Source organism: Musa acuminata, chromosome BXJ1-6, assembly GCF_036884655.1.
Source record: "Musa acuminata AAA Group cultivar baxijiao chromosome BXJ1-6, Cavendish_Baxijiao_AAA, whole genome shotgun sequence".
NCBI classification, from domain to species: Eukaryota; Viridiplantae; Streptophyta; class Magnoliopsida; order Zingiberales; family Musaceae; genus Musa; species Musa acuminata.
In genome coordinates this window covers 15,242,309-15,264,957 of record NC_088332.1, presented here as the reverse complement: position 1 = coordinate 15,264,957, position 22,649 = coordinate 15,242,309, and the positions used below count along the sequence as shown (strand labels likewise).

The 22,649-nt window shown below is 38.7% G+C and overlaps 3 protein-coding genes across 10 annotated transcripts; all 3 read left to right on the top strand.

Moving 5' to 3' along the window:
- The first annotated feature begins 1,797 nt into the window (after positions 1 to 1,797).
- Positions 1,798 to 3,000, top strand: LOC135676487 (NAC domain-containing protein 104-like). The gene is made up of 3 exons (XM_065187731.1): positions 1,798 to 2,100; positions 2,189 to 2,487; positions 2,561 to 3,000. Exons 1-3 carry the CDS (start codon positions 1,950 to 1,952, stop codon positions 2,687 to 2,689), a joined length of 579 nt encoding a protein of 192 aa, XP_065043803.1. The 5' UTR covers positions 1,798 to 1,949; the 3' UTR covers positions 2,690 to 3,000.
- A 1,451-nt stretch (positions 3,001 to 4,451) lies between these two features.
- Positions 4,452 to 16,269, top strand: LOC135676484 (serine/threonine-protein kinase CDG1-like). Of its 7 annotated transcripts, XM_065187722.1 has the most exons (12): positions 4,842 to 4,981; positions 5,490 to 5,603; positions 6,516 to 6,700; positions 7,268 to 7,365; positions 9,345 to 9,721; positions 11,923 to 12,372; positions 12,527 to 12,687; positions 13,470 to 13,543; positions 13,638 to 13,782; positions 13,865 to 14,014; positions 15,680 to 15,753; positions 16,048 to 16,269. In XM_065187722.1, exons 2-11 carry the CDS (start codon positions 5,597 to 5,599, stop codon positions 15,749 to 15,751), a joined length of 1,719 nt encoding a protein of 572 aa, XP_065043794.1. In that variant the 5' UTR covers positions 4,842 to 4,981; positions 5,490 to 5,596; the 3' UTR covers positions 15,752 to 15,753; positions 16,048 to 16,269. The 7 variants fall into 7 exon arrangements, 6 of the variants coding, with proteins under 6 accessions (XP_065043792.1, XP_065043790.1, XP_065043791.1 ...); XM_065187720.1 differs by lacking the exon at positions 5,490 to 5,603 and having other exon boundaries at positions 4,454 to 4,981; positions 6,516 to 6,652; XM_065187718.1 differs by lacking the exon at positions 5,490 to 5,603 and having other exon boundaries at positions 4,454 to 4,981.
- Positions 16,270 to 17,171: 902 nt separating this feature from the next.
- LOC135676485 (F-box protein SKP2A-like) lies at positions 17,172 to 22,335 on the top strand. Of its 2 annotated transcripts, none has more exons than XM_065187728.1 (5): positions 17,172 to 17,383; positions 18,053 to 18,312; positions 19,916 to 20,267; positions 20,380 to 20,491; positions 21,808 to 22,335. In XM_065187728.1, exons 2-5 carry the CDS (start codon positions 18,068 to 18,070, stop codon positions 22,170 to 22,172), a joined length of 1,074 nt encoding a protein of 357 aa, XP_065043800.1. In that variant the 5' UTR covers positions 17,172 to 17,383; positions 18,053 to 18,067; the 3' UTR covers positions 22,173 to 22,335. The 2 variants fall into 2 exon arrangements, with proteins under 2 accessions (XP_065043800.1, XP_065043799.1); XM_065187727.1 differs by having other exon boundaries at positions 17,190 to 17,383; positions 20,350 to 20,491.
- Positions 22,336 to 22,649: the final 314 nt, after the last annotated feature.

Below are 22,649 nucleotides of genomic sequence, written 5' to 3'. Positions count from 1 at the left end.
TCTTAAAGGGACTCTTAATCATAGCATTTTTCTTAACAAAAATACTTCACTCCATCTCCATGCCTTTGCTGCTGATTAGGCAGGGAACTTTGATGATAGAACATCTACGTCAGGATACATTGTCTTCCTTGGAGTTCTAAAAAACAAAAGATGGTTGCACGATCTACAACTGAAGCTGAATACCGTGCCATCGCCACCGTCGCTGTTGAACTCAATTGGGTCACAAATCTGCTCAAGGAACTCAATGTCAACTCCATAGTTATTCCTACAATATATTGTAATAATATTGGAGCTACCTACTTATGTGCTAATCCAGTGTTTCATTCCCGCATGAAACACATTGTCATCGACTTCCACTTCATGCGAGATCAAGTTGTCAAACATCACAAAGCCTCTCGCCAGATAAGATTTCAAGAGCTCACTATCAAAATGAACTAGGCAATTACATCTTATACATTTCATAATTTCTTTTATAATTTTTATCTTTCTATCTTCTTCGTTTAATTCTTATCAGAAATAATCTTTTTAATTATATATTTTACTTTCATATATTCATGACTTTGTATCTGATCTTTTCTAAGATAGCGGGTGGCACATTTCGTAGGCAGGGAAGGCTGGCGCAATGGATTCTTTGGTGGAGGAGGTGGGAGAGAAGCACGACTATTAAAGCTCTGCGTTATGCTGCCATGGAGACGAAGCGAAGCGCCTTTCGTTCGGTGCTTCCTTTAACATCGGGACGTGCATCGCTTCGCTTGGCGGATCAACGCATTGGATTGGGTTATCGGGTTCGGGTTTCTACCCGAGTAAGACCCAAACTTTAGTGGAACCGGATCCAATAAGGATCCAACACCTAGAACGCCTTCACACCATCGCTGCTGCTTGATGAAATGCTTCAGAAAGGATGCTCGGTAGAGAAGAGGTCAGTCAACTCGGCGAGGCACGCATCCGGGTTCGTCCGTGCTTCGTGCAAGGCCAATGGTGAGCGTGGCGTCATGGGAGTGCTCGACAGAATGCCAAGGCATCATGAACGATGCCCACAAAGCAAGTCAAACTCTGGAATTGGTGGTGTGATCTTTGATCTGGACATGTACGACAGGTTGCATCATACATACGCGAACAGCACGGTGGAAGAACAGCACCGGGGCACGGTGCTTGGACTTTTGGAGTCCACCATGTTCTATCTGCACCTGAATCCCCCACCCAAAAGTGGTTCTACCTCTCTGTCTCAGGCCTCGTAGCTACAGCAATCATTGCCCCTTGTTTGACACCAGAACAAGGCAAGACCATGCCTCCTTTGTTGGAGGCTCTGTGATCAACAGTATTATCATACTGAGAGGAAGGGGCTCACTGATGACGTTCTTATTGCGGTGGCATGAGGTGTGCAGATAACAGTCTTTGTTTCGAAAGAATTCCTAGTTTTCATGGGGGAATTCTTATGGCCTATCGATCTTTGTATTCATCAAATCTTTATGTTGGTTTACTTTTGCTCACTTGATGAGAGCTATAGCTATGTATGAGCTTTTTACTAATCAGAAGAGCAGATTGGGAATGATTTAGGTAATAGATATTGCAGTAAGGTCAATGATAGGAGAATACTCTGATACAGTACATGGGAGCAAGGTACGTAGTGTTAAGCTCCATCATCATTAGATACCAGTTTGACACAGTCGAGAAGCACCATAGGACCCCCACGATAATTGGGGTGTGTGTGCTTGCACGCATGATTTGATGCAGGGAAATGTTATGTGGGGGCTTCGGCCATCATTAACTTCTCCATGTTGATCTCTTGCTCGGCACCCCACCTCCATTTTCTACTCTCTTGGTCTCCAAACCCGTGTCTCTTACGTCTGCTATATCCACCACGGCCATGAATCTTAGCACCATATAAGCTCCTGGATCATCCTCATCTTCTTCTTCCTCTTCCACCGCCATTGATACAAGTTGTCAGGATGAGTGACCTCCCTCCTGGTTTCCGGTTCTTCCCTACCGATGAAGAGCTCGTCGTCCATTTCCTCTCCCGCAAGGCTTCGCGTCTGCCATGCCAGCCTGATATCGTCCCCTTCCTTGATCTCCGCCACTTCGATCCATGGCAACTAAACGGTCAGCTTAACAGTGCTCACCTATTCTTCTTGCTCGATCGTCATGCATGACTTGGACCCATCACTTTGTATCGATACGTAACCTTTAGGTAAAGCCCTGCAAGGAGGCAACCACTGCTACTTCTTCAGTCACGCCACCGTAAACAAGGTCTCGCCGAGCGGCTACTGGATGCCGGTCGGAGCAAAGGAGACGGTCACGAGCGGCGACAAGGATGTCGGTACAAAGACTACTCTTGTCTTCCACATAGGAGAAGCCCCTCTGGGGGTAAAAACCAGTTGGGTGATGCATGAATACCGACTCTTGGAGGACGGCGCTGCTGTTCCCAGTAGCAGAACCAACAGAAACAGCAGTTCTTCTGCATCCAGAGCGAGAGGGAACAAGAGACCGGTGAGTGCATTAAGCCCTCACGCTATCTTTCCCTGTAATAGATCTCTCACTGAATCTCCCTTTGTTCTGCCAGGATCTTAACCTCGCAATTTGCCGAGTCCAGGAGGCGAGCTTCTTCGGCGTCGAGGAGACCGAGCTTTCGTGCTTGGACGAGGTGTTCTTGTCCTTGGATGATCTCGACGAGATAAGCATGCCGTATTAGGATTCATGCACGTAGTTTCTCGATCAAGGCGTGTTCCTGTCGCTCTGTGTGTGTGTGTTCAAGCATATATGTATAGATCAAGTGAAACAGTTCTTCTGCCAATGAGATTATAATCAACTCTTTGGCCTTTAATCTTGTATTCTCCTCCATGCACTGTTGATTTGCTAGTTGTCGGTGTTCTTTAATCTGCAACAATGCAGAAGGTGTTTTTGTCCCAATAAACTCTCTTTGAAAGAACAGAACTGCACAAGAAAAGTGAGTTTCTTTCATAGTGACTTGTGCCTAACTTCATTGGCAAAGTGCTTCAGTTTCATGCATCCTTTTCGCGAACTGTGCATGAGATAATGACTACGTCATCTTTACTTAATAAGTTGGTAATCCATCTGTACGCTCCTAATCTTCTGCTTTAATTCCAAAGCTTTGGTGGGAAACACGAAGGCACACTCATCAAAGAATGTTGGTTGGCCAATTCCTACACCCTGTCGGCTGATCATTCCACATATTTTTCTAAGTTCTCAGGTGCTTTATAGTCTTGAGGTAATCATGATCTGATGTGGATTTGTTGACCAAATGAAGGTTTAGAGAGATGAGTGAGCCCAGCCGCCTCTTTTCCACAAATCTCATCATGTGGATTCAAATCTTGCAACCCTTATGGGATGCCTAACTAAAGAGCTTATATAGCCAATCATATTAGATGTGACCTTACAAATTAATTCAACATTATTTAAAGTATCATGGAGGGTCATGGATGGCTAATTACATATTACCTTACCCTATATAGTTATACTTCTTTAATATTTTGATCTCTAGACTTAAAAAATTTATATTGAAATTTTTATAATTATGAAAATAAAATATTTAATCAATACAACATATACATGAATGACATAAAAATAATAGACAAAAAAATAATTTCAATGAAGATGATAGACTAATTACAAATTTTTTCCTATAATTAAATTCTTTTAGCATCTCGATCCATATATTTAAAAAATTTATATTGAAATATCTATAGTTATGAAGGTAAAATATTTAATCCTATTTACCCTAATACTATCGGCTTTACCAACGGAAGATATAGTATATGAATAAATCGCTTTGCCTCACCTGCTTTCTTTTCCTCCTTCTTCCTTATCGTCCATGACGTAAATGCCTCATCTATCTCTTCTTCCTTTTATAGCATCAACACAAATGCAAAACGATATCGAAGGAAGAAGAAAAGACAAAGCAGTGTGGCACCGACATAGATATCTCACCTCCCTCTTCTTCCTCCTCATCGTTAATGTTCAGATTGACATGGACAAGATCGACCATCACCACAAACAGCCACTCATGTTGTCACCATCAGTCACCACCATTAAAATTATTTTTTTGTTTATTATTTTTGTATCATTAATATAAGTACTATATCTTTCGTTAGTAAAACTGATGACATTAGGATAAATATGATTAAATATTTTACTTTAGTAATTATAGATACTTTAATATAATTTTTTTAAATTTATAGATCAAGATGCTAAAGAGATATAACTATAAGAGATAATTTATAATTAGCTCACTACTATTATTGAAATTAATTTTTATCCATCGTTTTCATATAATTCATGCACGTATTGTATTTTTTATTTATAAAATTGACGATATTAGAATAAATAAAATTAAATATTTTATTTTTATAATTATAAAAGTTTATTTTTAAATCTTAGAGAGACATGCTAAAGAGGTGTAACATGTCATTACCCCCGCTGCATGGAAATGTCTCTTCCCTTCGTCTCATCCTCTTCTTCTTTCTCTTCGCCGCCCCACTCGGCCGGCAGGCGCCGTTATAATATCCCCAGACACCTCCAAATTCCAACCAAATCTTCTTCCGAATATCCTCGAAGGATATCCTTCGAATATTTGTTGATGCTCCGATCCCGAGTGCCAAGTCATAAGGCGGATCGATTCCTAATGTGGAGGAGGAGGAGGGATCGATCGGCTCGATGTGGAAGATGGAGGAGCGGAGTGGGGGATCGAACCCTAGTAGCCGGGGCGGGAAGGAGGAGGAGAGGGAGACGAGGAAGGAGAAGGGACCAGCTGAGTCGTTGTGGCGGCAGATGGAGGAGGAGGAGGAGGAGCGCCGATCCTCGTTGCCGCCGCACAACGTGGTGATCCTGGCCTGCGACGCCACAAGGGACCACAACGAGGTTGAGCTCCGACTTATCGTGAATGCCATCCGCAAGAGGGGCGGCATCCTCTGCGGCGGCGACACCCTCCTCGTCCTCGGCGTCCTCCACACCGTCACCAACCCCAGTAAGATTGAGGTTCACATTCTTCTTGTTGTTTTCTGCTTGAATTAATCAAGAAAGTGCCTCGTAATGCTAAGAAAACTGTTTCGAAATTCTCCACCTCCGCTACCACATCACCATTACCGCCACCACTGCAATTGCTGTCACCACCACATTGCTCGTAGCTACCACCAGTTCTTTTTTCCCCCGAAAAAAGAAACTATATTACATCAAAAGCCTGATACAAAGTAAACTATGCTCCTCGGAGCACAAAATTTGACCAAAGTCAGCTAAGATCCCCTCCAAATACTAGAAGACTTGAGGTTTTCGTAAAATGTGCTAACCAGTTAGCACTCTGATTTCTCTCCCTGAAAACATGACCAAAAGTGCAATGCTGAAAACAGCTTGCCAGACTCAAAATAGTTCTTAACACAATTTATCAAGTGTCATGAAGGATTATCCTCTTTGTTGAGGATTTTAGTAACAAGTTCTGCATCTGATTCAACTTCAAGATGTGTTATCCCTTTCTTCAGGGCAATTTCCAAGCCCAATTGATTGCATTGAGTTCAGCCCTCCAGCAGCAAATGTCTTCGAGGAGTTCATATCCAGCAAGTAGAGAAGCCATACCACTAGTTAGGCCATGACTGGTAAACATAACTTCTTTTTTTCTCACCAGATAAAAAAATGGAGATGAAAACTAGAAATACTATTGGAAAGTAGAGAAGTCATTAGTCTTTCCTAATACGGTTGGTAGTTTTGTCCCTTGTTAACTGTTCTGAGTGTTGCCTTTGGGGTTTTAGTTATCTATTTGAAGTGGAAGTATGACTAATAGAACAAATTAAAAGAAACTTATTGCATTATTAAACTCCAGAAAAGCTGAGATGTCAATTGTGATTTAACTTCACAAGGTAAGAGGTTATGCTTAAATAAAACAGGGGTAAGAACTTACATATTCTCCCGATTAAGATCATGAATGTTTGATGTTGCTTTTCTGTGGTTATTGACAAAAAATGAAGACAAAACATGTGTAACTTGTCAATCAGATGACCTTAGGCAGTATATTGAATAAATTCCTGGTGACTATCTGCCAATAAACCTAGCCACTATGTTCGTGTTTCTCCACTGAGCTATAAATTCAGATTTAAATTTTCTGTTCTTCGTCAGTTATTAGTTTAGCATTCATTTTATTGCTTCAGACATTGTTCACAGAGTATACAAGGGTTGTTTCTTTGCTAGAAAAATATCTAATTATGGATAGAATCGTTACTGAAGAAGCATTTGTAGACTGAAGTGAAAATGGTTGCTGCATTATTGGACGAAAGAAAGTAATTATTCAACTATGCATGTATTTTGGCAAAAGAGTTGTATAGCGTTATGTAATTTTACTTTCTACGATGAGTTGAACTATTTTGTTGTCACATGTAAACCATAATTGGGAGGGAATAACATAATGTTCTAGAAGGGAATAAAATAAAAAAGCTACAATGTTAAGTGTCTAATTTGTGTTGCATTATCTTCTTTTCTTGATTACTATGAGTCAGTTTGTTTGCTCTATTTAGTGGGATATCAGACAAAAGCATGCGCTGACTCCTTTGGTGGGACGAATTTTTGGGCACTTGAAGAGGAGGTCTCAAAGAAGGTTGATAAATATGAGAGCATGCTTCAACAGAGTGCTGAAATGTGTAACAATGAAGCGGTAATAGCAACAAATTTGGAACAAACACCTTTACTTATTTGTTGTAAGGTGATTTACTTTCGATACTTACCATTTGCAGAGTTTCTACCACGATGAGTTTTATTGAGGTGACACTTAATGTATCTTCCAGTACATGTGAATCAATTGGGATTAGCATAAGCACTCATGTCAAGCATCTTCAACTTGAGGCACATATATGATTTACATCTTCTTGTTCTCTTATTTTATCATTTTATGATATCCACCTGAATCTTCTCTTCCACTTTGGATTCTGGATTTAATCTGTCATGCAATCTTGCATCTATTGGAAAACACAAAAAATCATTGTCAAGTTAACATTTGGTTAGCTGCAATTCTTTATCTGCATCTTATAACTGCATCTGACATGTTTGAATGCTTGAAGGATTTCTGCAGAAACCAAATTTGGTTCTTGCTAATTTTATTTGGTTCTTAAATTTTTATTGATATATATCTTGTTCAACAAGGCAATGATGCCTTTTCATTCATATATGTGGCTATGCATCTATTTTGACCTTCCAATATGTAGAGGGTGTAAAAAAAAGGGGCAAACTATATCTCATGTATCTGTTTAATATCATATGATCAATGTGCTAGGTCAGCATTAATGTCAAAATTACTGCCGGAACTCCAGCAAAGGTTGTTATTCTGCAAGCGGTTGTTTCTAATAAAGCCTCCTGGGTGATACTTGATAGGTATTATGCTAATAATTGCTTGTGTTATTTAGATTCTTATTTCAATGCAAGTGAATCAATAGAAATTTTATATGTGTCAATAGAGATTATATATATATATATATATTCCATTGGCTTTTATATTGTATTATATCACTTTTGCCCTCTTATGGAATCAATCAACATTTGTTGCTACTAAATGAATTTGCATTTCAAAGTATGCCCTTTGAGTGCAGTATTCATGTTTATAAACAATCAACTGAAACAATGGTTTGCAACTTTGCATTAAACCAATGGGCTCCCACTACTTATGCTCTGTTTCTGGAAATATGCATGCAAGAGAGATCTACATAGATTTTTAATAATGCTTGGCTGGTACTTAATATGTCATATCAATAATCTATATAAAATTCGTTCTGCTGTAGGTAGCTACTTCTGACATATATTGGTTATTGCTTGTGACAGCCCTATATCAAATTAGTTCTACATTGAGGCCATGATTCAGTTTGAATTGGTTTACATGGATGCCTTTTCTCCTAGCATTTCGTTCATTATCCTTAGAGTACCATTTTAACAATAATCAATGAACTTTTAAATTTGATAAATTTGGATCATTGGTTCCATTTGCCAAGCGTTTTGAGGTTGAGGGCATAAGAGCAGTGATTGGTAAAGCAGCTGCAACTTGGGACATATGTTTTTAATTGTGACAAAATGATTTTGTTTTAGAAAACAGAGCTTTGTTCTGATGTATAATTAGTGAATTCATTCTGTGTACTGAGTCGCAACTTTTATGTGTTGGCAAGTCTTTCATGCTAATGTGTCTGGGACCAGAAACAAGCTTAGTAATTCCGGTAGGGTTCTAATGAATCTATCATAAAATAAATTATTTCAGGTTGCTTGCTTGTTTCTTTGGGATGCAGTTGAGATAAAATCACCACATATTTTTCTTAGTTACTAAAAATAACATGCATGAAATTTATGCCTCAAATTTTAGTCTTTACTGCACAAACTTGTCTTATTCAATAGCAAAGGTGAATTTTGTTTTAGAAAATGGAGTTTGTAGTTTAGTTGAACAGATCAAATATTAGCCAACTGTTGCTAGCTGCAGGAAGTGTGAATTTGTCAGTTGTCAAATAGACAAAAAAATTTATCACTGAACTAGTGCATCTCAACCTCTATTGAATAATTGAGCCTCTGAAAGGATTTGAGGAAGGATTAGGTGTTGGTCCATACCGGATACTTTGTTGCTAGCAGCTTGGTACAGTATATCTGTATAGGCAACCACAAGGAAGATTAAAGGCCCAGCTAAAAAAAACCAAGAGGAAAGAAAGTGATTTCAGCTTGTCTGCCCTTTGCTTCTTGGTGGAGGTGGAGTTGATTGGAGTTCTAGGTACTTGGGCATCCTTGTCATCCTCTCCTCCACCGCATCGGTTTTGTGATTCAATCGTCTCATAGTATATCCGATTAGGACCACCGCCACCTCCTCCTCCTGATCATTATCCCCTTATGTTCGGGACTTGAATCTCTCATTCATGAACCACTTTAAGGTTTAGGTTCCAGTTTCCACTAAAAGTTGCTCCTCAAAGTATACAGGTTTGCATGATTGATTCACTTCACTTAGCAAGTGGGTTATCGAAACCAGAAATAGATGTACTAGCCAAAACTCATTTTCCTTCATCTAGTACAGAGACAAAACTGAAAGAACCATCCGAATCATGATTGAACCATGTTCTTCTAAAACTGTATTTTGGGCTGAGAAATGGTGGTCCACTTACCAGGATGTGCCTGGACCAGTAAATACAGGTTGGTTTTTCAGTATACCACTTTTTTTTTCTCAAATGATGGAGAAAAGCCATGCAAACAGCTGCTAGTGCAAGTTATTTGTCCTGGATGCCTCTTTTTCCTCTTATCTCACGGAAGCACAAAATTTGTTATGATTTTTTCCTTTTAATATTTCAACCTAAAGTGCTTACTAAATCGTAATAATGACATGTTGACAGACACCTGCGAAGGGATTTGAAATTCTATATGAAACACATATCTTGCAAAGTTGCATTGATCAGTGATAATCTATCAATTGAAGTGCCAAAGCCATTCGTAACAAATTCTTCAAGTAAAGGAATATTAGAGCAGAAGTTTTATTCTGTCTGGAAAACCATTCAACCCAGTTCAAACATACAGGAGGATAACCAGCAGGAGAATCAAACCAATTTGTCTTCTTTGATGTATTCTGCAGACTATTATGCATCTGTAACTGCCCAAGATTGCTCCAATGCCTTGAAGCCAAAGTCAAGCATGATATCTTCATCCCCTGGAAGGTCCTGGGATTATAGTATATTGGCATCTGATACGACTGTGTCTTCATCTAAGCAATCTGGTATGTGAGAGTGGACCTCTACCATTTATTACAAGGTTTTGTTTGCATAATTGTTTCTTTCTTTGGAAGTTTATATTATTATCTCCTGACCTTCGTTTCATTTGGTAGTCACACAGTTGTGCAATCTTGGAATGATATTCAGAATTTTAATGATAAGAATTTTATGATTTTCATTCGGTTTTGAATATCGGTTCGTACCAACGTATCAAGCTTTGCTCGGTATGGTACATACCGATACGTGTTAGGATCATAAAAACACAAAGAAGGGGATCGATAAATTAGTGCTTTCGAAATAAAGTTTTGATTTGAAAATTTCGATTGATAAAACCTGTATCGGAAATGTGTTTAACTAAAAATATGAGTAAGAGTAGTGAGTAAATCAATAAGTAATGATAAGGGAAAGCAAGAAAAGGATGCAAACCGATTTATAGTGGTTTAGTCGTCCCGACCTACGTCCACTCTCGATTCCTCTTCCCTCGAGACCATCGGCTTTCATTACCGATCTTCTTTTCAATGGGCGAAGACCAACTACCTTCCTTATAATCCTTTCGAAAGAACTTTCACACATCTCTTTTAGAAAAGACCTCACTCCTCCTTAGTATAACCTATAAACTCAAGGAGGAAGAGACTCGACACTTTTTAAGAGAGTTTACACACTTCAAATCATAAGTTTTCGTTCATACACCAAGCAAGTATGAGTGGGGTATTTATAGATCCCAAATGGTTTAAAAAATAGAGCCAAAAAATCAAATCCTTGAGTTTTTGAGGTATTGGCGGTACTATCACCGAACAGAGCCTGGGAATCTGGGCTTTAGAACTACCATTGCCAGCCTAGGCGGTAATACTGTCATCCTGGGCGATACTATCGCCAAAACTCCCGAAAAGCACAACTCGTGCTTTCCGACTCTCAAGCAGTACCATCGCTTGGGCCAATCTCAGGTCACCGAATTGACTTTCCAATAGGCCCAATGAGCTTCTAATTAAGTTGCCATGGTTATGACCCAAAACCAAATCAATTAGACTCCAAACGACTTCGATCAGGACTTAACCACTCTAATTACAATCATGAAGCCTTTAGCACGTTGTTCAGCATGTCATCTGCTCATCCGACATTTCATCCGAACGTCCGACATATCGTCCTTTTCCACTCTTATCGGTATGTTAACCTCCTATAATATCCGATCTTCTTGGCGCAATACCTAATCCTTCCTGCCTTATGCTTGAACTTATGGTATGAAGTCCATCCTTCAGCACATCGACCAATCCTCTGGCTCGACATCCAATTTATGATATGATGCTTTCCGACCCAACATCTATTTCTCCTGCTTCGATAATTTATCCTTCAAAGGTTCGAGCCCATAATCGAAGTTTTCCTATGTTACTTATCTTAAAAACATATTAGCCTATAAATTCTTTAATTTATTTTCTCATCAAAATCTGAAATTTAACAGTATGTACCATTGGTACGTTAAGACATACTGACAATATACTCTAAAACCTTAAAAATACCTTTACTTACCATGTCAGGGCGTATCGACTGGTACGCCTTGGTAACAGTCAAAATCCGAGGCGGTACCGATCGGTACACCTCGGTACTAATCAAAATACTGGTGCCGCTTAGTAGAGAGTAGTTCACGTACCAGTATCCTCTCGGATCGGTACATACCGCCCATACCGGGCAGTACACATTGAAATTTAGAGCTCTAGTTTTCATATGATATCTTCTAATTACATAATTAATCTTTTTTAGTTTTGACGTTTCATGACCTGCAATTTCTTGTACAATTTTTCTGTGATATCTGCTGTGAATGCTGCTGGATTTAGCTGACTCTGAATTGGAAGGTTGCAAGGAAAAATTCACATGCCTTTTAGGTGTGAAGCCAGGACCAATTGAAAAACCTTGAGTGAAGGGTGAACTCAGTTCATTGGAATACTGAGCAAACTGCCACAGTTGATTGAATCTGTATGCATGTATCCTCTAGTACATAATAAGTAGCCTTCATTTTATACTTCATGTTGGTTGTATAATGAATACCGTAATTTTGTGCTCGATAAAATCAATATGATGATGAGTGCTTTATAGCTTGTTATAATTCTACAATAGCTTAATATGCTATTCTACTTGTCTGCTGGAATCTACTAGCTGGAAGTTCTTTTTTCATCCAAGTTTTTATTGTAACAACGAGCATGTCTTCTTACAGGGACGAGTTCCAAAGAACATAGAAGTCTCTTTTCTGCAAAGGTCCTGGCGGGCAACAATGAAAATGTTTTTCAGCATGATTTCTTAGAAAAGCCAATTCTTTGTGCTGCTTGTGGACTACGGTCAATGTTTTATATCAAAGAGTCTATGAAGTTCCGCTTTTCAGAGATTCAAGATGCAACTTCTGATTTTTCAAAAGAGAATCTATTGGGAGAAGGTGGATTTGGTCTTGTATACAAAGGCCAACTCAAAGATGGCCAGATTATTGCAGCAAAAATGCGAAAAGAAGAAAGCACCCAAGGATATACTGAATTCTTTTCTGAAGTACATGTTCTAAGTTTTGCAAGACATAGAAATATTGTGATGCTTTTGGGTTATTGTTGCAAGGAGAAATATAACATTTTGGTTTATGAATATATCTGCAACAAATCTCTTCACTGGCATCTGTTTAGTAAGTGATATATAGGACTGAATATGACCTATTGCTTGCATACTAAAATGATAAATTGTCAGTTATATTGTAGTTTAACAGCTATATGCAATGAATCAGTAACCTACCAAAATTTTGTTTTAGATTGATACTAATATCTTAAACAAAAAATTAGGTCAACCTGCAGAGTTACTAGAATGGCACCAAAGATATGCTATCGCTATGGGAATAGCCAAAGGTCTCCGTTTTCTACATGAAGAGTGCCGTGGAGGTACCATTATTCATCGAGATTTGCGTCCAAGAAATATTCTTCTTACACATGACTTTGTTCCCATGGTAATTTACTTCATCACTAATATCTACTAGCTTCTGCTTTAACTCAAACTATTTCAAATGTTGCTTTTTCATTATGTGAAAAAGAACAAGTTGCTTTGATGTGGATAAAAAATCGTTAATGCCAAAATCTGTAATTAGGTGATGTGGATGTAGTATGCTACTTTCTGTCACACAAAACCACTGACACTTAGTTCGAGGAACTGTCAAATTGCTTTTACATCAAGTGACACTTAGTCCCTTGTATCTAGGCATGCACAAAGTTCTTCCATATATTATGTCAAACATTTTTCTTCTCATGCTTTCTCTTTCTGGTATAAATAGCTTAAAATTTATTTAAATATTTGTTCTACTGCTTCAAAGGAGAGGTCTTTTTCATTTGGGGATTATGAAACAACAGAACACTTGCATCCACTTCAATATTGACACCCTGCATCCTTGTCTAATTTTGTGCTACAAAGAATTTACTATACAAAAGGTAAAAGAAGCTCTTCACTTTCATGTAGTTTTAATTTTGAACTTACTAAAAGATTAAGTTCTTGTTAGGTTAAGATCTAAATATATTTTCACCTCATATTAGCCATATCCTCATTTGCTGGGCTACCATAGCCACCCCAAAGCCTAAGGCACGTAATATAATGAAATTAATTTCAAATTCTGGTCCTTTGCTACTATTTCCAACCTGCATATCTTTCATGTAGCTTACTTTATTTGTTTGTAAGAGAAAAGATCACTTGCATTTATATCTTTACACAGTGCCAATGATGAAGTCTGCTTTTAAACAGCTCGGGGACTTTGGTCTTGCTAAATGGAAGTCCAATAGTGATTCATTCCAAACGAGAGTGCTAGGCACATCTGGGTAGGGAGCTTCTGTCGGTTACTATGCGCTGATTGACAGTTTTATTTGAACCTTCCATTTATTCATGCTGACAACTATTTTTGATCGAATGTAGGTATATTGCACCTGAGTATGCTGAATTTGGTATTGTCTCAGTAAGGACTGATGTTTATGCATTTGGAATAATACTGTTTCAACTGATATCAGGACGTAGGGTACTTGATGAAGCGAATGGGCATCACCAACATCTATTGCAATGGGTATGAGCATATTACTATATTTAAATTCTTGTTTCTTGTCAGATGGCAGCATGTGTAATTGGTGGTCTTTAATATTTTGTAGGTGGAGCCACTAGTTGAAAATCTGGCTTTACATGAGCTTATCGATCCCCGCCTTGGAGAATCTTATGACATTTATGAGCTTTACCATTTGGCTAGAGCAGCATTCCTTTGTGTCAGGAGAAACCCTGAGATGCGTCCATCCATTGGAGAGGTTTGTCTTTAGACCCTCATCGTTATAATTCTTCAATTAGTTCATGTAAGAGTAGTGATTTTGGTTGATAGATGATTGATGCAGTTCAGAAAGCACTTTTGCAACAGGATTTCTGCTTTCTAGACTCAGGTTTTTTGAAATTCCATTCTTGTAGATAATCTATTCCAAGAATTGGCCTTCTGAATGCAGAATTGGTAAAGTACATTTGTTAATAATTTTAGTGCATGATAATCACCATATTGTTAGTAAATTTACAATCATGTACTTTAACCTCAAACAACTGCATAATACAAGCTATGGTTGAACATTTTGGTAATTTTGGAGCAATATTTTCTTGGAGCCAAGATTATTGAATTGTATGTTGTCGCACCATTAATTCCTCAGTTAATTTGCCTAGCCAGCTAAAATCCTTAACTGCAATTTCTATTTTAAGAGCAAAATAGTATATTACCTTGTATGATTGATTTTTGATGGATATATCCATCTGCATATATATTTACTAGGCATGTATAACTAGGAAGAAGTTGGCTTCACTGTTATGGATAGGCTGGGTACTTTAGTGGCAAGCAGATGATTTATCATAAGGAGGTTGAGAACAATTTAGGGCTGGACTTGTGCAGTACCAGACACAAGGATCAGTAAAGGCTGTTGAACAACCTACTTTAAGTTTTACTAGAAAAGATCTAAATCCCAAAGGTACTTCAAGTTATGCACTTGTCACACGACAACCCCCTTAAAGGATGACTAAGCAACATGGGCAACTAGTAGAGCATAGAAGAGTTTGAGATATTTGGACATCACAAGATAACAGAGTTCTTTACTTGAATTAGAAGGTAACTTAGATGTTACAATACTGTGATCTACCGCTTCTATGGAAGTTTTCTCAATAGTTGAATGTTTATTCAGATCGTTTTAATATGACAGAATTAAGGTTGGTAGTTTGGATCTGTCCTTGAGATGTTTTTTTGATGATATGAAGCTATCCGATGACAAGGAGTTTGAGAAAGCATCATTTTCTATCTTGATTAATCAGATATTATCACCTTGAAAGGTTTGGATCATCAAATTAGTTTCAGTTATTTTTGAATTCATGTTGCAATGAATAATACTGGACCTGAATGTTGAGGTGGTCAAACACGAAGTTATATAATCTTCCCTGATTATAGCTTCAACTAACCCTCTGATCACAGTGTTCTAAGAGTAAAGCCTTTAATCTAAATGGATTGAGAGAATGTGGGGCTGGCAAGATAGACTGTCGTATCAAACCTATGATGTTTTGTGTTTTATGACTGACACATAAAAGCTCATGCTATATGTACTCCACCTATTTCCATATCGGTGTTGTTTACCTGAAGAAAGTAGAGAAACATACAGTTCACTTGGCAGCCTTCATCCTGAAATCCTCAAGAACACCAAACAAATAGCGAGTTGGTTTCCTAGGGACCTAACAATTGCAAGCTGCTTGGACTATTATCAAAGGTTCGGCTAGTTTGACAGATGATTCTGATGTTTGTTTGTGCGTGTCTTTTATCTTGCTTTCTCATTATTGACATCAATATAATATATGGAGCTAATAGTGACTTAAATTTCATGTGTGTTCTCTTTTCTTGTTGTTTTACTTCACTTAAGCTGCTGTAACTACTAGTTTCACTTGTGGAAAGACAGGTTGTGCACCTTCTTGAAGCAGGCCATGTACGAGACTTGGCACAGCAGTTTGTTCCACATTACATCAAATGAATGTATGCCTCTTCTTTGGTTTCTCATATGCACTGTGTATCCTTTGGATCATAAATATCACCGAGATGCTCCTTCAATATTTTTGTTGAACCACACGCTATATACATCGATTACAGTGAAAGATTCATGTACCTCCGACCTTATTAGACTAGCAGGAATCATGCATATGTTTTGAGTTAGTTAGGTTTTATGTTTTATCAAGTGACATGGCATCATAAAGCTTTGGCCTTTAGCAAATGTCACTTACTATTTTGGCACTCATCAATTCTTATTGCTAATCTTGTTTCATAATTCAGCATTAACGCTGGTGATGGCACATCTCACATGGTGGGTTCTCGTCCGTATGACAAGCGGCCACGTCACCCTCACCACCCAAGTAGGTTTTCCCCTTCCAAAACAATGCTAAATGTTCTCGTCACAAAAATAAAATTTGTATTCGTTTTGCTCTAAGCTATTAGATAATAACATATGTGGAATTAAAATCTTTTTTTTTTTTTATCTCAATTAGTTGAACCCGAGGATCTAATGTTGAATGGATTGACATTATCGATGTAGTTTGATTAAGGTATCTGCGTCAGACCGATTTATAATGAAAAGAAAAAAAAAAGAGCAGATAAAAGAGTGTGATGGTTGCTCAATGGGATAAGAACTAGAAACTCTTCTCGAGCAATGAGGGGCATCAGGCAATCTAGTCAAAATGGTTCTTGCGAGTGGCCGACAACTTCTAAATTGACATCAGCCAGCTTTATCTTGATGTGACAAAGTCCAAAGCATCATCATTTGCCGAATTGGGTGCCAATTGTGCCAACTTCCAAGTATGATAGATGACATTTCACATCAATTTTATCAGACACCCACCGGAAATGAAAATTCCTCACTCATCTCTATTCAGCAACGTCCAAAATCTCGGATCAATATCAGCAAATTTGGTATAGAAATAGAACAAGTAATATAAAACTACAAAAATGCAAAGAAAGTTGATCATGGAGGAACAAGAATAGATTCACTAGACATGTGTCAGTTGCAATTTCTAACTAAATTTCATGCATTAAATACAATATTGTAGAAGTTTTTATTTTTAAAATATCCAACACTACATAGGATTATTATGGCAAGTCACAAAAATCCATCGACAATATTAATGTCTGTGCCAAAGCAATTCTCCATCTAAATGTACTACAGACACTTATGAACATAGATTAGGATGGACTGAGATTTTTGTGTGATGAATCAATCGTCCATCTTACCGTGAAGTCTGCTTTTGGCTGTTCTCTTTATGAAAAGGGATCTGACGTACCCAACAAAACGTCGTCTTTTTGTGGTTCCTTTCACCCCTCCCGTCGCCCACACTTTTCTCTCACGAATCCTCGAATCAACCGAGTCTCGTCACCGCGTCGCGCTCGGCGGCATGGGTCCCACGAGGAGGCGCCAGAAATGAGCTCGGCAGACACGTGTCCTTCCGCGGCCCACCGGCGCTTCTCCCCTCCCCTCGCGTGACCCGGGACCTGGCTATAAATGAACCATTGCGGGAGCTCCGACGCTCAGGGCATCGGCTTCGATCCCTCGTCTCGCTTCCGGCTTCGGTTCGATCCCCTCCTTTCGGATTACTTCAGCATCCGATTCTTTCACCAGGTGATCGTCTCTCCGATTCCTGTTTCTTTTCTTTTCTTTTCTTTTCTTTCTTGAGTATTCGTGTAACCCTCGTTGATCCACTTCCAAGTTCGAATTTTTCGGTCGTTCCCTTTGAAGACGAGGAGGAGTTTTGCGAGCGAGGTTTTGGTACTCTGTTTCCCTTGCTCGTCAGTTTTCCTTCCGGGCAAAACTCGGTTCGCCTTATTCCGATGAACAGTTTCGAACTTAATGAGGTTTATAGAGCCAGCTGTCCGATGCTTCGTTGTTTCTTGATTAGGGTTTCCGAAAGTTTCCGTCTTCGCCAGTCTTTTCTGTGGATTTCTTGAAGCATCGGTTTGTGGGTTATGATGTTTGTGTAGGTCATCGTTGATATACGTTTAAATGTTCCTTCTGCGAGTGTCCGTTATCGCTTATTTTGTTGCTAACAGTTGAGATGTTATCTTTCTTCGCGTAAAGGTTGTTCTTTAATTTCTTGGAAGAAAGGAACTGAGGATTTTAGCTTCTGTCTGTGCGTCACTGTTACTTCGTTGATTCTTTTCTACTCTGTATGATATTTTATTTGGCCTTGCGTCTTTGCCTCCAACAGAAGGAAAAGAAAAAAAGAAAAAAAAAGATAATTTGATGCAATTTTATTGTTTACCTTTTATGCTTAAACTTGCTATGATGCAGGTGTTCTGTTGAATAATGCTTGGTAGGAGTTCAGAGTCGGGAGATTTGGACGTTTGGTTTAAGCGCCTCATTGTGTCTGGTGGTGGAGGGAAGATGGAGGGGGCAGGGGATGTCATGACAGGTTGGAAGGACCTCCCTATGGAACTTTTGCTGCGAGTCCTGTCTCCAGTGGACGACCGGACTGTGATTGTGGCTTCAGATGTTTGTACTAGCTGGAGAGATGCACTGCGGTTGGGAATTACTAGTATTTCTCTATCATGGTATGCTTTCCTGTTTTCTGCTTCTGTTATCCCTCTACAAACTGCTGCTTGTAACTCTATTGGACACTTTTAATTGTTCATCCTCCAGACGTTTGCTTTATTTTTTGATCCAGTAGGAAGTAATGGCATTTTTAAGAATGAGTCGTGGCTTCATTGACTGGCAGTTGATGCTTGACCAATTCGTTCATATTGGGAGGTTACGTGATAATGTATGAGAGTAGACGAGTTATTTCCCCCCTCTTCTCTTCTTGGTTACAATCACCATTTCTGACAATTTCTGAAATGTCTAGCAAGAATTTCTTATCCTACTAAATTCTTTGACCTATTGTATCCTGCTATATATGCTACATAAGAGTGGGTACACTATGTTGATGTGTTTTTTGTATTCGCCTGTTGAAAGCTATCATTTACTGGACCATCCTTCTAAATTTCCTTATCAATCTTGTTTCGAGGTTGATTTATTTTGCTGATTGATTTATACCCGAAGATAATTTCCAGCATCTGATGAGGGGCTTACCGGCTGAAATAACCTTGCTGCAAATGCCGTCTCCTGTCACTTTTTATCATTTCCCTGTTTGTAAGCATATAACTTATCAGTCGTCTTTCTTTTCTATGGTGATGTTTCTGGCTGACAATATTCTGGCCTGCAAGTTAATTGAATTCTGGTGTCTATGTGGCATCCACATGGCAAGTCCAAACATTGAAAGGGATCCATGTGTGCACCATTTGGGTGCATGTCGAAGACTGAGACTTGTTTACATAAAGCATCAATCTTCAGAGATAATAGGACACATATAATTGACTATTCGAAGCAGCAGTTCAAGAGGGATCCAATGGACCGGCTGATAGTTTATCTGTGTATTTCTTTTGTGACGTTCCTCGCTCAAGATCATGAATATAGGAACTTGGTCAGCATTATGAATATAGTATATTTTCTTTATGTGGTGATGTTAGTTCTGTAAGAGGCTAGATATTAGAACTAGAAGGAAATATGGGTATTTCATTCAAGAACTCTCCAACTAGGGACTGCAAGAACTCTCCAGAAGAAAGCTTCTGCAGAAAGTCACTGTTCCTATATATGAACCTTTGTTGTCTCAGAATCAGCTTCTGCAGGACATATTGTTAAACCTGAAAAGATGGTTATGGAAATTTATGGAGTATACAATGTTACCATCCTCATATTTGAATGTCATAAGTTATGTTGAAGCCTGAAAACATAGCTGTATGTATCAATCTAAATCGCGAAGCAAAAGCTGATTAACTTTCTTTGATAATTCTAAATTAATATATATAGATTTTTCAGCAGTACATGTTATGCTGTTATCGGTGCTATGGCAGGCTCACTTTCCAACTCTACATAAGGGCCAGGATTGTTCTGTAAATGAGGATAGCTACTAGCAAGATATTATGATGGATTCCCAGATTGACCTGCAACGGATGACCAATCAATTTGAGTTTTCTTAAATCATTTGCATCTTTTGGAACTTTTATTATGTTGTATTTCTCTTTTTAAGTTTCTTAATCCCATCCTTATTGTGTGTGTTGGATTTTTTAGTGATGAAAATAAGACTTGATAATCAGAGATGTGTCTCGTTGGATGTAGGTGCAAGTACAACATGAACAGTCTTGTGAAATCGCTTGCCCCTAAGTTTGTGAAGCTGCAGGTGTTGACACTTCGACAAAATTATCGACCTCAGCTTGAGGATGATGCTGTGGAGACTGTTGCTAGGTACTGCCATGATTTGAGGGATCTAGACCTTAGCAAAGGCCTGAAACTGAGTGACCGCTCTTTGTATGCTTTGGCCGATGGATGTCCCCACCTAACAAAACTAAACATCAGTGGCTGTGAAGCCTTCAGTGATTATGCTCTTGTATACCTGAGTAGTTGCTGCAAAAACCTGAAAAACTTGAACCTTTGTGGATGTTCGGCAGCTGCATCAGACAGAGCTCTACAGGTATGGTTTTGTTTGGTAATTTGGTCCCATTGGTGCTTTATCCTTTTGCAACATCTCCTTAGATCTGATGGGTATATTGCAGGCTATTTCATTTAATTGCCCTAAATTGCAGTATTTGAATTTGGGCTGGTGTGAAGACATCAGTGATGAAGGAGTTACCAATTTGGCAGTAGGTTGCCCTGATCTCAGGGCGTTGGACTTGTGTGGCTGTGTTCATATAACAGGTAATCTCCTTGAAGAGTCATGTGCAAATATCATTACCAAGAAAGGGATATCAAACTTAAATAGTCTTATTTCATCCTATTCCATGAACGATGTAATAGCTTTACATTCAAACCTTCATATCTAGTTTAGATTAGTGACATACTTGGGTTGTTTTATTTTGTCTACTTTGCTTAAATAGGACCTAGGAGCCTGCTGATGTTCCTTGTCCTTTAACCTGTTTCCCTTTAAGTTTCATGCATCAATGTTGGTCTAGTTACGTGCATCAATCTTGCAGTGTGTTATACAAGGTACACCATTACAAGCTTAGGATAAATCCCAACATAACATATATGAACAACACATGATTAGAAATCAGAGTAACCTAGAAGAATGCATCTTGGAACAACTCCTGTCAAATACAATGTGATAATATGCAAGCAGTCTTTCCTTAAAGTATTTGATGTACTTGAGCTAGCTCTATCATTTCATTTGCATATCATGTACATTAGAAAATTCTAATAGTTTGAATTTATCATATCTGTTAGTGAGTTGGTGAATGACCTAAGCCTAATGAGTTACATACATTCAATTTTTTTAAGAACATTTTGTACGTCTATTGCCGGAGCGTTAATTTTACACTAATCAGGTATCATCGATTTTGGGTTAAAGGCCCTTGATGGTTATTTGAAATAGATTATTAGTCGTTTTTTATGTTTTATGGTTCTTCTTGGCAAGCATTTTTTCACCCAAACATGGCATAATTTTATGAAGTTGGATAGAGCCTAGTTCATCTCTCCTATCTTGTGATCTTATGTTTGTGTAAATGAGATGATAAACGCTTATTTAATCCCTGTAATTTCAGCAGTTTTTTTCAAATAAATGCCGAATGGAAGAAAACTGGTAAGAGTAAAACAAACCAACAAGCTGTGAAAGCCACTCATGCCTATACAAAAGCTACTATTTGGCTTTTTTCTCAGTGTATACTGAGTTCTAACTATATGTGGTAAACATATGTTTAGTTTTATGGTGTTTTGAATAGAAGTACAATTTTGTCTTTCCCTTTTAAGGTGTTTTGAATGCCTGAACATATTATTAACATAGTGATGGTTCTGTTTTACATTGCTACTTCTCTGCAGAGAGGTAAATTTGGAGTTACTCATGGATTTTTCATTGAGATGGTATTTATTGTCTTTGGGTTTTGACAGATGATAGTAGATTGTGTTGCATGGATATTGCTGCCTCCTCTAGTTGCTGTGATCACTACACATCATCTTTTAGCGGCGAGTCAGTTCATACTCCAGCATCTAGTGTTAATGATTTGCTTGCTTCATTGCAGATAAAAGTGTGATTGCAATGGCAAATGGCTGTCCGCATCTGAGATCTCTCGGCTTGTATTACTGCCAAAACATCACTGATCGGGCCATGTACACGCTCGCAAACAGCCGTACAAGGAACGACACTCGGATGTGGCAGAACAGCAGCCATGACCAAGAAGGACTAGTGAACCTGAACATCAGCCAGTGCACGGCCTTGACACCTCCGGCAGTCCAAGCTGTTTGTGACTCATTCCCAGGGCTTCATACCTGTCCCGGAAGGCACTCACTCATCATCAGCGGCTGCCTCAGCCTCACTTCTGTTCACTGTGCTTGCACCTTTCAAACTTCCCGTGCCGGTGGAGCAACTTTAGCAGGCGATGCTTAGCACAAGTACCAGTCTCTGTACATATGTGCTCGACACAACATTGCTACACCAATGTAAGATCTTTAGAATTTAGAACTCGAACAAGTGTTCTGGTTGTCTGTTTCCTTTCTTGGCTTCTGAGTATGACTTTATATATAGATATAGTCTTTATGTGGTTGTTTCATTTCTGGCTGGGGATCCCATGACTCAAATGTTAGGGGATGAATGATGGTGTTCATTACTATCCCTGTGCATTGGTTTTCAGCATCTAAAGTATCTGCTTCCTTTACCTTCATACTACCTCCTAATTCTTACAGTAACGATGAGCAAGCTAATTCTGCCGGAGAATGAACCTCCACCGGTGATAAAAGTTGGTCATTGTCGCGGGTTGACTTTCTGTCCAGAGTTGCATGTCATAATGACTTCCATAGAAGAAAAGATGAAAAGATCATGCTGAAACACAGCTACTATGGTACAATCTTTTCCCCTGTTTCCCAT

Coding starts and splice junctions, on each gene's coding strand:
- LOC135676485 (XM_065187727.1), top strand. CDS start 18,068: ATGCTTGGTAGGAGTTCAGAGTCGGGAGATTTGGACGTTTGGTTTAAG. Junction 18,313..19,915: donor ACTAGTATTTCTCTATCATG/GTATGCTTTCCT, acceptor CGTTGGATGTAG/GTGCAAGTACAACATGAACA. Junction 20,268..20,349: donor CATCAGACAGAGCTCTACAG/GTATGGTTTTGT, acceptor GGTATATTGCAG/GCTATTTCATTTAATTGCCC.
- LOC135676487 (XM_065187731.1), top strand. CDS start 1,950: ATGAGTGACCTCCCTCCTGGTTTCCGGTTCTTCCCTACCGATGAAGAG. Junction 2,101..2,188: donor CGATCCATGGCAACTAAACG/GTCAGCTTAACA, acceptor CGTAACCTTTAG/GTAAAGCCCTGCAAGGAGGC. Junction 2,488..2,560: donor CGAGAGGGAACAAGAGACCG/GTGAGTGCATTA, acceptor TTGTTCTGCCAG/GATCTTAACCTCGCAATTTG.
- LOC135676484 (XM_065187718.1), top strand. CDS start 4,672: ATGTGGAAGATGGAGGAGCGGAGTGGGGGATCGAACCCTAGTAGCCGG. Junction 12,688..13,469: donor CACATGACTTTGTTCCCATG/GTAATTTACTTC, acceptor GCTTTTAAACAG/CTCGGGGACTTTGGTCTTGC. Junction 13,783..13,864: donor ACCAACATCTATTGCAATGG/GTATGAGCATAT, acceptor AATATTTTGTAG/GTGGAGCCACTAGTTGAAAA.